This window comes from Elephantulus edwardii, unplaced genomic scaffold (assembly GCF_000299155.1).
Source record: "Elephantulus edwardii isolate Elephantulus edwardi_28Jun2011 unplaced genomic scaffold, EleEdw1.0 scaffold00069, whole genome shotgun sequence".
Taxonomy (NCBI): domain Eukaryota; kingdom Metazoa; phylum Chordata; class Mammalia; order Macroscelidea; family Macroscelididae; genus Elephantulus; species Elephantulus edwardii.
Genome location: NW_006399819.1, coordinates 3,482,026 through 3,495,220, shown reverse-complemented (window position 1 = coordinate 3,495,220; position 13,195 = coordinate 3,482,026). Strand labels below are relative to the sequence as shown.

General features: G+C 35.5%; 1 protein-coding gene across 3 annotated transcripts in view; it reads left to right on the top strand.

The window, feature by feature from the left end:
• LPHN2 (latrophilin 2) overlaps window positions 1-13,195 on the top strand; it is a 218,776-nt gene that overhangs the window by 119,297 nt on the left and 86,284 nt on the right. For all 3 annotated transcript variants that reach the window (XM_006888580.1, XM_006888582.1, XM_006888581.1), the window contains exon 3: window positions 10,222-10,435. In XM_006888580.1, the coding sequence (XP_006888642.1) occupies window positions 10,222-10,435 (214 nt within the window). The remainder of the gene's footprint in view (window positions 1-10,221; window positions 10,436-13,195) is intronic.

Below are 13,195 nucleotides of genomic sequence, written 5' to 3'. Positions count from 1 at the left end.
TTCTGGAGAATGTTCTGTACACATTGGAGAAGATGACCAATAAACACATGAAGAAATTTTTAAAATCCCTAGCTCTAAGAGAGATGGAAATCAAAACAACGATGAGATATAATTTCACCCCAGTAAGAATTGTAAAATTTAACAGAACCGCAAACATCAAATGCTGGTGAGGTAACCGAGAAAATGGAACTCTTTTTTATTGTTCGTGGGAGTGTAAAGTGGTACAACCACTATGGAAATCTTTATGGCACTTCTCAAAAAGTAGGAAATAGAGATACCATTTGACTCAGCACTTCCACTGCTGGGATATACTGTAAAGAAACCATAACCACCATCCAAGCAGATATATGCGTGCCTATGTTTAATGCGGCTTTGTTAACAATAGTAAAGAGTTGGAAACAACCTAAGTGCCCATTAACAAACGAATGGATAGAGAAGCAGTGGTATATTCACACAATGGAATACTGTGCTGCATTGAAAAACATGGAACTCGTGAAATATTACACAAAATGAGTGACCCTGGAGGACATTATGCTGAATGAAGTATCTTAGTCACAAAAGGACAAATACTGCATAGTGCCGCTGTTGCAAAACAGGTCTGGCATCGGGGCTGGGGGAAAACTGAGGAAGAGGGACTATATAATGTATACTGTATTGAAACAGATGAGGGGGAGAAAAATTTAAGAAGAATATATGATTGGGTATTACTGTCATGACAGGAGTCCAGAATAAAGGCTGTAGAGTGGAGTGGACTTAGGGGGAGTGATTGTATAATAATTAAAGATCTTTTTTTTAACTTTTCAAAGAGAAAAGCAAATTGGCAGGGAGGGATGGTCAGGAGACACACTTTTATAAACTTACTACCTCTTTTAGAAAGACATTTATGTAATGAGCTAATCTTCACTAAAGGAAACTGTTTTACATGTTAGAAATAATAGTGTGTAATTTGAATTTAATATTTCAGAGTACAAATTTTAAGTACTTCATAGCAGTAAAACCCAAGGCGGGGACACACACACACACACACACACACACACACACACACACTCACTCTCTCTCTCTCTCTCTTTTTGTTCTTGTTATGTGTCATTAAGTCACCTGCAACTTACAGTGATTCTATGTACTGTAGCTCTGAAGCCTGTTTTGTCCTGAGCCAGTCTTATGTTGCAGTCTCCCCTGGAAGGGTGGGTTCACATCTCACTCCTGACACACCAGTTTTAGAGCTCTGGTGGTCTAGTGGCAAGAAGCTGCAATCCCAAAAGAACGTGGCTTGAGGCCATCAGCTGCTCCTACTGTGTGATTAACTGCCTCTGAAAATCCGCCAGAGGGTCAGCTATGAGTCGGTCTGACTCTAAACAAAAAATTGTGTGTGTGTGTACACACACACATATATATATTCTAAAATTACTTTTATAGGAAAAGTGTTTCAATAAATTCTTTTGGCTTTTCTTCGAAACATGTTGGAAAATGCCTTCTTTCTCACCACAAAAACACATTGCATAATTTTTAGTCATATATGTTCATTAAAAAAATGGATAAGCAAAACTTTCAGATGTTCTTTACAATTTGAAGTCAAGAATTAGGTTTATAGTGTGTAGAAAGAAAGAAATTATTCCCTACTTAAATGTTGGTGAGGGCAATAAGCTGAAATTTTTAAAAAGGATTAAAGTTATTAGTGTGACTGACAATTTACCAGAAATTGACACTGGTTTCATATTTTGTTAATCTTTCCTACCCAACTTGAAAAAGAAATACTCCTTAGAATTTATGTGGGGAATCTAATGTCTTTTCCTTCTAGCATATTTGTATGGATCAGCACTAGTTAAATGAATATCTTTGGATACTTTTTTGGCATTGAGAGAAATGAGTGGGTGGTTTCACTATAGTTTCAAAGTTGTTAACTCAAATTATGTTCTAGAGTTGGTTTTAATTGGCCCTCCTTATAAATAATTTAATGAGGAAACCATTGTAATATGGGTGACCTCTTAATATATTTAAAAGTTTTGGATAACTAAAGTAAGCCATTGGCTTGAAAATAGAATTTTAGTAAAATGGCATTCCTCTTGCAATTAAATGTATTTAAAAATTTTTTTTAAAAAATTAAAATTTAAAAAATTTAAAAGTGAGATAGTTTGTTGTGTGTGTTTTTTGGAAAAAGCAATCATTTTTTTTTAAAAAAAAATTAAATTTAGTAAGATATGAACCAGAAGATTCAGAATCCATCTTTTCCCCATCAAATATTTTTAAGTGAGGTTTCCAGCCCTGAAGCAGATTCTAAGGCTGGACAGGAATAGAATTTCTTTTAACCATTATATCTTGTACTGAATTCTAGCTTGGGGAGTGAAATGGGAGAGGAATATCACTTTTCACATTTTTGCTTGGCTTAATTCCTTATAAAGACAAAGATTGAAGTTAAATAAATGGATTTTCTTATAACAGCGAGTAGTAAAAAATTAACAAAATAGATTATTAGATCAGTGTAAAAGTAGAAGGAAAATCTTGTACCCAAGGAGATGCTCAAGTTGTTGTTTGGATGGTTTATATGAGCGTCAAATCCAAAACATTTTCTTAAAACTAATATTTTCTTGTTAGTTGTAGTGGTTTTTATTATTACTATTTTTAGAACTTGCTAATATATCATAGGAGGCAAGATCATAAATACTGCTTTTTTTTTTTTTTAGAAAACTAATTTGGTTATTTTCTGGGCCAATTGGCAGCATCAGTATGGATGGTGAAGAGATTGAGATAGTTAAATAGTTTTAGTTTACTTGGTTCCACAGTCAACACTCTTGGTAACAGTAGCCAGGAAATCAGGAGACGAATTGCTTTATGAAAGTCAGCTGTGAAGGACCTCTCAAGAGTACTAAAGAGAACATCAGGCTGGAGACTAAGGTGCGCCTGATCCAGGCTATAGTCTTTGTGATTCTGTACTATGCATCAGAGAGTTGGACAGTGAATAGGGATGATAGAAGGAGAATTGATGCCTTTGAGCTGTGGTGCTGGAGAAGAGTGTTGAATATATCTTGGACTGCTAGGAGAACAAACAGTTTTGTCCTGGAGAGGGTGAAGCCACAATGCTCCTTGGAGTCAAGGATTCTGAAGCTTCGTCTGACATAGTTTGGGCATGTTGCAAGGAGGGACTGGTCCTTAGAGAGGGACATCATGTTTGGCAGAGTGGAGGGGCGGCAGAGGAGAGGAAGACCCTTGATGAGATGGATCGATTCTGTGAGTGGAGTGGTGGGAATGAGTGTGTTTGAGATGGTGAGGTTGGCACAGGATAGAACGGAGTTTAGGGCTCTTGTACATAGGGTCGCTATGAGTCGCAAGTGACTCGATGGCACATAACAACAAACAACAACAACAACAGATTTTTTAAAATTATCAAGCAATATATGGTACAGAATTATTTACTTTTTATTTGTATTGTGAACGTTAGAGGAAATCTGTTTCTCATGTTAATTTACCAATATAAAACAGGTTTTAGTGAGCTTAGTGGCACAGTCATTGTCTAAAGAGCAGAAATGGGCCTTGGAGCACAGGACTGTTAGTGCTTTTTTGAAATGACGAGAGAGAGAGTGAGAACAGCACAGCCCCCCACTACCCCAGAGCAGAAAGCAGCTGTAGGCCAGCTCCATGGTGCTTCTAGAGCCACACCAGCAGCAAGAGTTTCACTTATTTATTGCTAACTCACTGTGGTACTGAGAGTGGATTTTGTTAGGGAAGTAAGTTGCAGAGTGGGGGAGGCAAAGAATATCACCCAATGCAAGTTAAAATTTTAGCCTTGAAGTCCCAGGCACATTTCCTCAATTAGTCCAGGCTCTAGTTTCTGTTCACCTTTTCCTTCCATTATCTGGCAAAAACAGTAAAACCTTTAACTATAGCCTTTATCTCAGGGTTTCTCTGGTTACCCCTTGCCACAGCAATGCCACAGTCTCTTCATCACTATCACCAGGGTCTCTTCTCACCAGAATCTTGCTCCAATATCCCTCAAGTCATGCTGCTCAATGTGGGAAGCACTCTCACTCTTTTAACTTAGTCCCACAGTTGTTAATTTCCAAGACCTGTGTGTACCGTAAAGGCAGCTGGAGATCAGAGCAGGCCAATATAAACCCTAAAAATGCCACCTTTTAAGCAAACACCACTATTGTTATCTCTTGGCTACTAAATTTTGATTTCATGAGAAAAAATGTCTGGTGATCCACTTCCTTGAAAATTACAGTATAGGAAGAAATTTATAGATAGTTCTATGTCCTGTCGTGTTACTCGGAGGCAGATACAACTTGACATCATTAAAAAAAAAGTGGTGTTAACCAGTCATAAAACTAATAATAGATGAAAGAAATACTTCTTACCTTGAAGTAGAATGAAAAGTTCATCTGATTTTTGTGAATCTTTTACTTAATTAATGCCTGGATAATGTTGAAGTCCCCAAAATGGATAAATCTCTAAACGTGGGTTATCACAATTAAATGCCACTGAAGTAAATACTGGTGAAGGTGTTCTAATTTTAGATTTTCTAAATGTAGAATGCTTTTATTAAAGCTAATATTACCCTACTTTTGTCATGTGGGAATCAATCCATAGCTGATCATCCAGTAGGTTTTCAGAGACCTTTAATCACATGGGAGGAGATTTTCCATTTTTCTCCTACTGAACAACTAGTGGATTTGAACTGTGTTCCTTTGGGTTGGCAGTGCAGCTCTTTTCCACTGAGCCACCAGAGTTTGTTAGGTTTTTTAATTCTCAAATGAAACAGCATTTTAGGTAAGGAAAACATTTGGTCCATCATTGGTTTTTTAAATTTTTTTTTGTTATTGTTAACACCATAAACATGCCAAGATAAATGAAAAAGCGGAATGTTGATTAGCGCATTTATTTTCTAACACAACATTTCTTTCAGTAATAATTTTTTTTTATAATTTTTTTTAAGATAAGTAAATGATGAGATGGATTCACCATCCCCCCAGGTAGGTTGTAAACTCAGAGTTCAGCCTACTTGAAACCATATTCCCTCCTCATTAATTATTTTTCTTATTTCCATTTTAGGAAGAAATTCCATTAACATATGTAAACATCAGTAAATCAGATATTTTATATTCCAGCTATGGTAATAAATGAGCTGTGGCCTGAATTAATGTTTCATCGGAGCTTTAAGTCATAGCCTCAGACCCATCAAGGTCTCATAATCAGGCAGTTTGGTGCTGACTTAGGCCCTCTACAGCATGAGCAATAGCATACATGACAGGATTTCTTTCTAAGTAATTAAGTAAAATAGTACTATGAAAGTTGATGCTTTTCTATTTCAGCTTAGTAAGAAGAAAAGAGAATGTGTGTTTTTGAAGAAATGTACTGAAAGAATTCTTGGTAGGGAGAATGCTAGAAAGGCAGGGTTCTTCATTAAGTGCTTAAAGTATAACTTGCAACCAGCATAGAGCAGCATATTTTTTTGCATAAATGATGTAAAATGCCATGATAGAATTCTAGTTCTCATCTTACAAATTCCCAGCTCATGGTAGTGCATCTGTTTATTAGGAGTTATCCCCTGAATGGGCATGATTGCATTCCTAAGTCACTGCACCTGTTGCCAGGAAGCATTTATTCCAATCACTAGCCTGAAGCTCAGAGAGTTATTACTTGAGATTTTATAGCTCATAGGGGGGGGCACTCTTTTCAAAATCATTTGTTTAGAAGGGAAAAAAATGGAACGAAATAGTATTCTTACTCTAAGCCTCACTTTTTAGACGTCTTCATATTTGTACAGCACAAAGCTGCAATATTGATTCTTTTCCCCCTCCCCATTTTACTCACTGCACACCCACAGTTCTTTCTTCAATTGTCAAGGATTAAAGATAGATTGGATTATATTTTCCTATTTTTTTATTATACTTTGCCTATTTTTTTTCTTTGTTGAAATAGAAATAGATTGAAAATATAGCCTAGAATAAAATGTCGTAGTAATAATGTGGGTAAAATGCTTTAATTTGGGGATTTCTTTGTGTTGACAATCTTAATTGAGCATTTTATTGATTGCTTGACCATCAGATACATGGTTGCCTTCATGCTCTTCTTTTTCTGAAAAGACTAGGCACCCAGTACACGATGGCTTTCTCTATCTGCAGCTTAGTCCTTTCCCTTGATCATCATTCTCATTTGAAAGGTGCTGAAGTATTTAGGAAGATGAACTTGGGAGCTCAGTTGCTGGAGTACATCAATATATTTTATTGGATATGTTACATAGAACAATTAGGTTTATCTTTATTCTGCTCCTTTTACCTCTGTGTGAAGTGGTTACAGTTCATATCATTGCCTATCTTATACATTTTCCAGTTTTAGAGCCAGTAAATATTTTTAAAGTCCTTAGAGTGAGTTCTAGCAATGACAGAATGAAAAGTGAAGCTAATCTTTCACCCCTAAGAATGAGTAAAAATGCTGGACACATTGTTTAAACTATCTGTTGGCCCCCAAACTAACCAAATAACACCTTGAGAAGCTTTTAATTCATGAAAAGTTGCTAGAATATCTGATATGAAGAGTAGAATCAGTAAGTTTGATGCCTTCTTGCTTGCAGCTGTTTTCACTTGTGCCTCCTGCTCCTTTGCTCTGACATTGAGGATTTTTTGTTAGGACAAGGGCCTGTGCAGGCAGAGAGAGTGCACTGAGTGTAGAAAGTGAAAAGAAAGCTCATGTCCAAAAGTGTTGTCAGGAATAGTAGTAATCACTCTACAAAGTCCATAAGTAGAATCCACAGTTCTGCTATTCTGAAGTTGTTGTCCTGCAAGATTGGAAGGCCAGTTCCAAAATAACAAGTAAATCCTGGGGGGGAAAAAAGGAAAAAAAAAATCCCAGCGAACAGCTTTATGAGTTCTCCATACAGTATTCTTTTTAAATAAATATTGTAATGAATATAAATAACAAATAGTTTGCCATTTCAACATTCTTTACATGCACAGTTCGAGGATAATGGGTTTATCATGTTGTTCAGCCATTATCATTGTCTGTTTGCAAATGTGTCTTTCAGCTTTAACATTTATTATTATGTAAGCCCTCATGCATTCTTGACTAATTGGCCAAAAGTAAATTACAAAAATGGGTTTGAAAATTTCCCAAACTTTGAACAGTCATCTGACACACAAACATAGATCATTCAACAGACAAGAGACCTTATTATGGCTTCAAGGTGTTTGTGCAAAATATTTTCCCAGTCATTGGCTTACCATTGAGCTGTGAAGAGGCCGAGAATAGCCATATGCAATCAGGCCAAAAAAATAAAAATGTGAACTAAAAGCGAAAATACAGTCAAACCAATCAAAAAGCAATTTAGTAGACAGATACATAAACAACCACACTCTGTGGAGGGAGTCAGGTTATGGTGAAAAAGTCCAGTTGAAATACTAACAAAGAACTACTATAGCAGCAGCGGTGCTCAGGAGAAAAACTGTTTGAATCCAGAGTTTCAAACATCCTATTATTTAAAGTGTTCAGTTTTCAATAACAACAATAACATTAAAATTATAAGACATGTAAGGAAATGGGAAAGTATAATTCATACTCGAGAGAAAAACAGACAGTAGAAACTGCCTCTAAAGTGGGCCCAGAAGTTAGATTTAGCAGATAAAGATTTCAAAGTGACTATTACTAGTATGTTCAAAGATTAAAGTAAAGCTATATTAAAGAATTTAGAGAAAATTATGATGACAATGACTCAACATACAAGTAATCTCAATAGAGAAACTATTATAAAGGGAAAAAAGCTATAAAGAAATTCTTGGTACATTCTAATTATTAAATCATCGCTCAGTTAATAACAGTTTACTCACTAAATGTAGATATCTTCGTTTTTTTCTGTTCATTTGTCATCTTGTCTTCTTTGTATGACACTTAAGTTTGATTTCTGGCCAGTGTACCCCTTGCACAGTCATCACCCATCTGTCTGTCATTGGAGCCTCCCAAGCTGCTAAGATCCTGAACAGGTTTCAAAAGAGCATCTAGACTGTGATGGCTTAGGGGAAAAAAGACCTGGTGATCTAGTTTTGAAAATCAGCCAGTGGGAATTCTATGGATTACAACAGTCTGGTCTGCAACTGATTATGAGGATGAAGCTGACTAGGGCACCCTTTTGTTTGTTGTGCATGGGGTTAGTATGAGGCGGGGACTGGCTGCTAGCAACAGTGGATTAATCTGAACCCAGAGGTTCTTATCAGCTAATCTGTAGAAAAAGGTTAGTAGTAAAGATCGTGTGTGTGTGTGTGTGTGTGTGTGTGTGAGAGAGAGACAGAGATGATTTCTTCTTGTAGCTTGTAAGTTACCATATAACTAACCAATGTTTTTAGAAGTACGTTTATATTTGCTTTTTAGATATGAAATGTTAAGAGTGTAAAAATTAAGACTTATTGCAGAAATTTTATCAAGGACATTGTAAACTATTAATTTATTTTGTTTTTAATCAACATTTGTTCAGTGACATTAATCATATTTTCCACAAATGTGTCAGCATTCTCATTCATTTTATTCTGTGTGTTTCATTGATTTTACTAGTTTGTTTCCCTGGCCTCCTTACTGTTCAGGAAGAGTAAAATTGGAGAGACTGTTTACTACTTGGCTTTATAAGTTATTTTTTTGAAGGTACACAGTACTCACAATTATTACTCCTACTTACCTAAAAGATCACTTTGGGGTAGTTTTGGTTTAAGGATTATTTTAGAGTAATTAGTTTTATGAATCCCTTGGGCACACACATATTGTACTACAATCCTAAAGGTACACAGTTTGAATCTATCAGCTTCTTCGTGAGAGAAAGATTGTTGTGTGCCTGTTAGTCAGAGCCAAACCATAGCTGACTCACTAGTGGGTTTTCAGAGTCACTAGATCATACAGAGGAGCTGGTGGATTTGAATTGCATGACTTCGGGACTGCAGTGCAGCTTCTTACCACTGTGTCTGAAAACCTGATGGAGGGTCAGCTTTAAGTCATGTACACCTTGACAGCACATGACAACAGTAATAACATACAGGTTTGTCATGAGTTAGACCCAACCAGTTGCAACTAATAGCAACATGAATTGAGTCAGAATCAACTTGATTACCCACAACAATACATTTTAGTAGGTGCTTTTGTGTACAGTATTTTATTTTAGATTCACATAGGAAAAGTGGTGTTATTGATGCTTCAGTGCCATTTTGCAAATAACAAAACTGAATCTTAAATCAGTTTTGTTTTTTTTAGGTCATTGAGCTTGTATAAATTGAATTTTCAATAGTTCTGTTCCTTTGAATTGCCATTGGTTAAAATCTTACAGTGATGTCAGTTTTAAAAATCTCCCTTCCACCAAAACCTCTATGAAAAAATTTACCAAAACCGTAGATGCCATCACGTTGGTTCACATTGTGACTTGTATTGTGGAGTAGAACATCAGCTCCTTAGGTCTTTCACAGACTTGAACTAGTGGAACTGATTGCCAAGCTTTTCTTATGAGAAGCTACTGCATGTATTAAGACTACCAAATTCAAGCTGGTTCTATTTTTTTTAATCTAGAAAAAATAAAGTTGGTTTTGTTTTGTTTCAAAAAAAAAATTTCTCAACAAAAATTAATAGCTGGTTCTATTTTTTTTAATCTAGAAAAAATAAAGTTGATTTTGTTTTGTTTCAAAAAAAAAAAAAAAAGACTACCAAATTCTGGCTAATTGTTGTGCACTTAACTGTTTGTGCTACCCACAGCTCCATCTTTAAATCAGTTGTCTATAAATTGAAATAAATGACCCTGCCCTAAGTATCTTTTTGTCTTCAGTTGCTTACTGTTGTTTAGAAGAAACTGCTAATACCAAAACTATCTTTAAAATAATGTTACTGACAACTGTTAACATATTTAGAGAAATGAGAAAGTAAGGCCTATGTATTACAAAGCTTTTATTCCTATGAACAAGTAAAAATGTTCCCTTAATTACTTGTCACCTTCTATATTGGCAAAACTTGTCACTATTTAGTAATCCTTTTTAAAAATTTGTCATTTTCCTGTGGATTTGCTCATAAAGAGCCACTTACTTGATTTCTGCGTGTGAATAAATTAAATGGAAAATATTGTGTTAGAATAAATTTAAAATGATTAGATAATGAAAAGAAAAACATTGTGACAGTTTTTCAATCTAATGTAGTCACAAACTATATTATTTTTAAACTGCCTTATTAACATAATTTACTTCATAAATGTTTCTTTTTCTTTTAAAGGTTTCAGCAGAGCAGCATTACCATTTGGGCTAGTTAGGCGAGAATTGTCCTGTGAAGGTTATTCTATAGACCTCCGATGTCCAGGCAGTGATGTCATTATGATTGAGAGTGCAAACTACGGTCGGACCGATGACAAGATATGTGATGCTGACCCATTTCAGATGGAGAATACCGACTGCTACCTCCCAGATGCCTTTAAAATTATGACACAAAGGTAAATAGTCACACACTAACATTACAATTTGCCACTACAAACATATCAGTAAAATGATTATGATCATTCTAAAATGGATGGATGCATTTCATGTCTCAGCTTTATTTACTAAATTTAAGATTTCAATAATAATAAATAATAATAATGGTTTCTGCTTTTATTATAAAACTATTAATGATCAAATATACATCTCTTAATGTAGATTGATCTTTATCTGAATGCATATAGCAGTTTTGATTTTTTATATCCTAAAGAGATTAGCATTTCAGATACGATTTTTTGTTTTAGGGCTTTGTAGGTTTAATGTTTTTTCTGCAATATCAAGAACCTAAATTCTAGGGGAGCTCTGGTGGCCTAGTGGCAAGGAGCTGCAACTACAATCCCAGAGGCGAACAGTTTGAATCCACCAGATGCTCTGCCGGGGAAAGAGGGGCAATCTCCTCCTGTACCAGTCAGAACTGATTTGACGGTACACGTACACAAAAAAATAATAAAATTTTTTAAAAAAGAACCTAAATTCTACATTTGTGTTGATAGTAATTGTTTAACTTTGGAAAAAATTAATAAAAACACTCAAGTAAAGAAAAACTTAGACTCAATCACTTTTCCCCCTTAAATGACTATAGGTAAACTTGGTTTTGCAGATTAAACCTCTTTTTCTTACCAGATTTCACTTTACTAAATGTTCATGGCACCACCTTCTTTGAAAAGTATTATTAGCTGAGAGAGTCATCAATATAACAAGGATGTTAAGGCAAGAGTGAAATGTATTTCATAACGGAAACGAGAAAATCCTCTTCAGATACAATATTGTGAAGATTAGGTACTTTACAATTCAATCCATTGGTTTCCTTTTATTTTCCTGTATATTGCTTAAGATAGTTTTAAGACTAAAGCAAGAAGTTGTGTTTTCTGTAACAAGAGTTGATCAAGTTTTTCTAGACATACAATGAGGATGATTCAAGTCCAGATAAAACAGAATTTGGTGCTATTTGTCTGAGGAACTGTAGTAGTTTGTGTAGAGAGTTTATAGTTTGATTCTAAATTTGTCTTTACTTAAATAAGCTTAAATCCTAGATTCTTAACTACAAAATGTGGGCAGTGTTAGCTACATATTGATTTGCTGTATGATAAATTGTGATAATATATTGGAAAATGTTTTCTAAATTTTAAAAGTGGTCCCTCTTAAAATAATTCAGAAGCTGCTAGCACACTAGTAAACGCCTAGCCGCTAACCAAAATGTCACCAATTCAAACTTGTAAACCTGCTCCTCAGTGGAAAGACCAGACAGTCCAGTTCCATAAAGATTATAACCTAGGAAACCTGATGGAACAATTTTATTTATGGAGTTGCTGTGAGTTGAACTCAAATTCATTTGCCATTAAAAACAAAATTAATTAGGACAAAATGAAACATGAGCAATGGTATAGGTTTAAATATCACTAGCTGCTGCAGCAAGATAGCTTTAGTCTTGATATTTTAATTCTTGTCTTGTTTTCCCTATTTTCATTTGCAGTTACAGCCTCCCTTCTGCTCACAGCTTATTGTTGAGTTAACATGCCACTTAGTTGACTACAACTGGTAGTGATTATAAGAGCCACAGATTTGAACCTTGTCCTGTCCTGTGCCATCTGGATGATCTCTGTCATGCCCTGTCCCATTGTGGCAGGCACTGTGGCAGTGTAGCTCATTGACTGTCTTCCTTTCTTTCTCCAGTCCTCAACCTTTCCCTTTGAATGGCTCTGGAAAGATTGGTTTCTCCTGAAAATAGGACCAAAGTTAGACAGAATTTCAGTATTCTTCTACAGAACACCAGTTGCCCTTCCTTTGTTCCTTTGTTCTTCTGGCAAACCCTGGCATTTAATACTTTTCTCCACCAGCACATTTCAAAGGCATTGACTCTTCTGTCATACTTATTCATTGTCCACCTTTCATATGCAGATGGAGCAGTTGAAAAAGATCAGTGCTTGGGTCAGACACACCTCAGTCTTTAAAGTAATATGTTGCTCCTCTGAACTTTTTAAGAGAGGTCCTTCACAGCAGATTTCCCTAGTGCAAGACAGTATGTCTTGATTACTTGACTGACTGTACATCCAAGTAAAATGAAATGATTGACAACTGTAGTCATTTCTCCATCTATCGTGATACTGCCTATTGGTCCAGTGGTGAAGATAAGCTCATCATTTAGTCCTCAGTAAATAGGACTACCTTAGATCACACAATGCACAATTTTTTAGTTTAATTACAGTTACTATCTCCCTTGAGTGAATTTTACCTCGCATGATAAAATAAAACCTTCCAATACCAAACTGACAGTTACCTTTTCACATATAATATGAAAAATTGTAACAATATGTAAACGTTGTTTCCCCTACATACTGAGAACCTGACTTCCTGTATCTTAATTTCCGTTTTCCTATACATGGTATTTCTAGTGATATATTTAATTATGATTATTATTAAACTACTCTCTCACTTCTCCAGAATTTTCCTATCTGCCATTCTCAATTATAATCAAGATCAGTTAAGTTTAGAGATTTTATAAGGTAACATTTATATATCACAGAGTTCACTATATTATTTTTATTTGTTCCCTAAGATTGTTGTTGTTGTTGTTATGTGCCGTCGAGTCGCTTGCGACTCATAGTGACCCTATGTACAGCAGCCCTAAACTTCGCTCTGTCCTGTGCCAATCGCACTGTCTCTGACACTCCCATCCCAATTATCCCAGTCACTGAATCAATCCACCTCATAGAGGG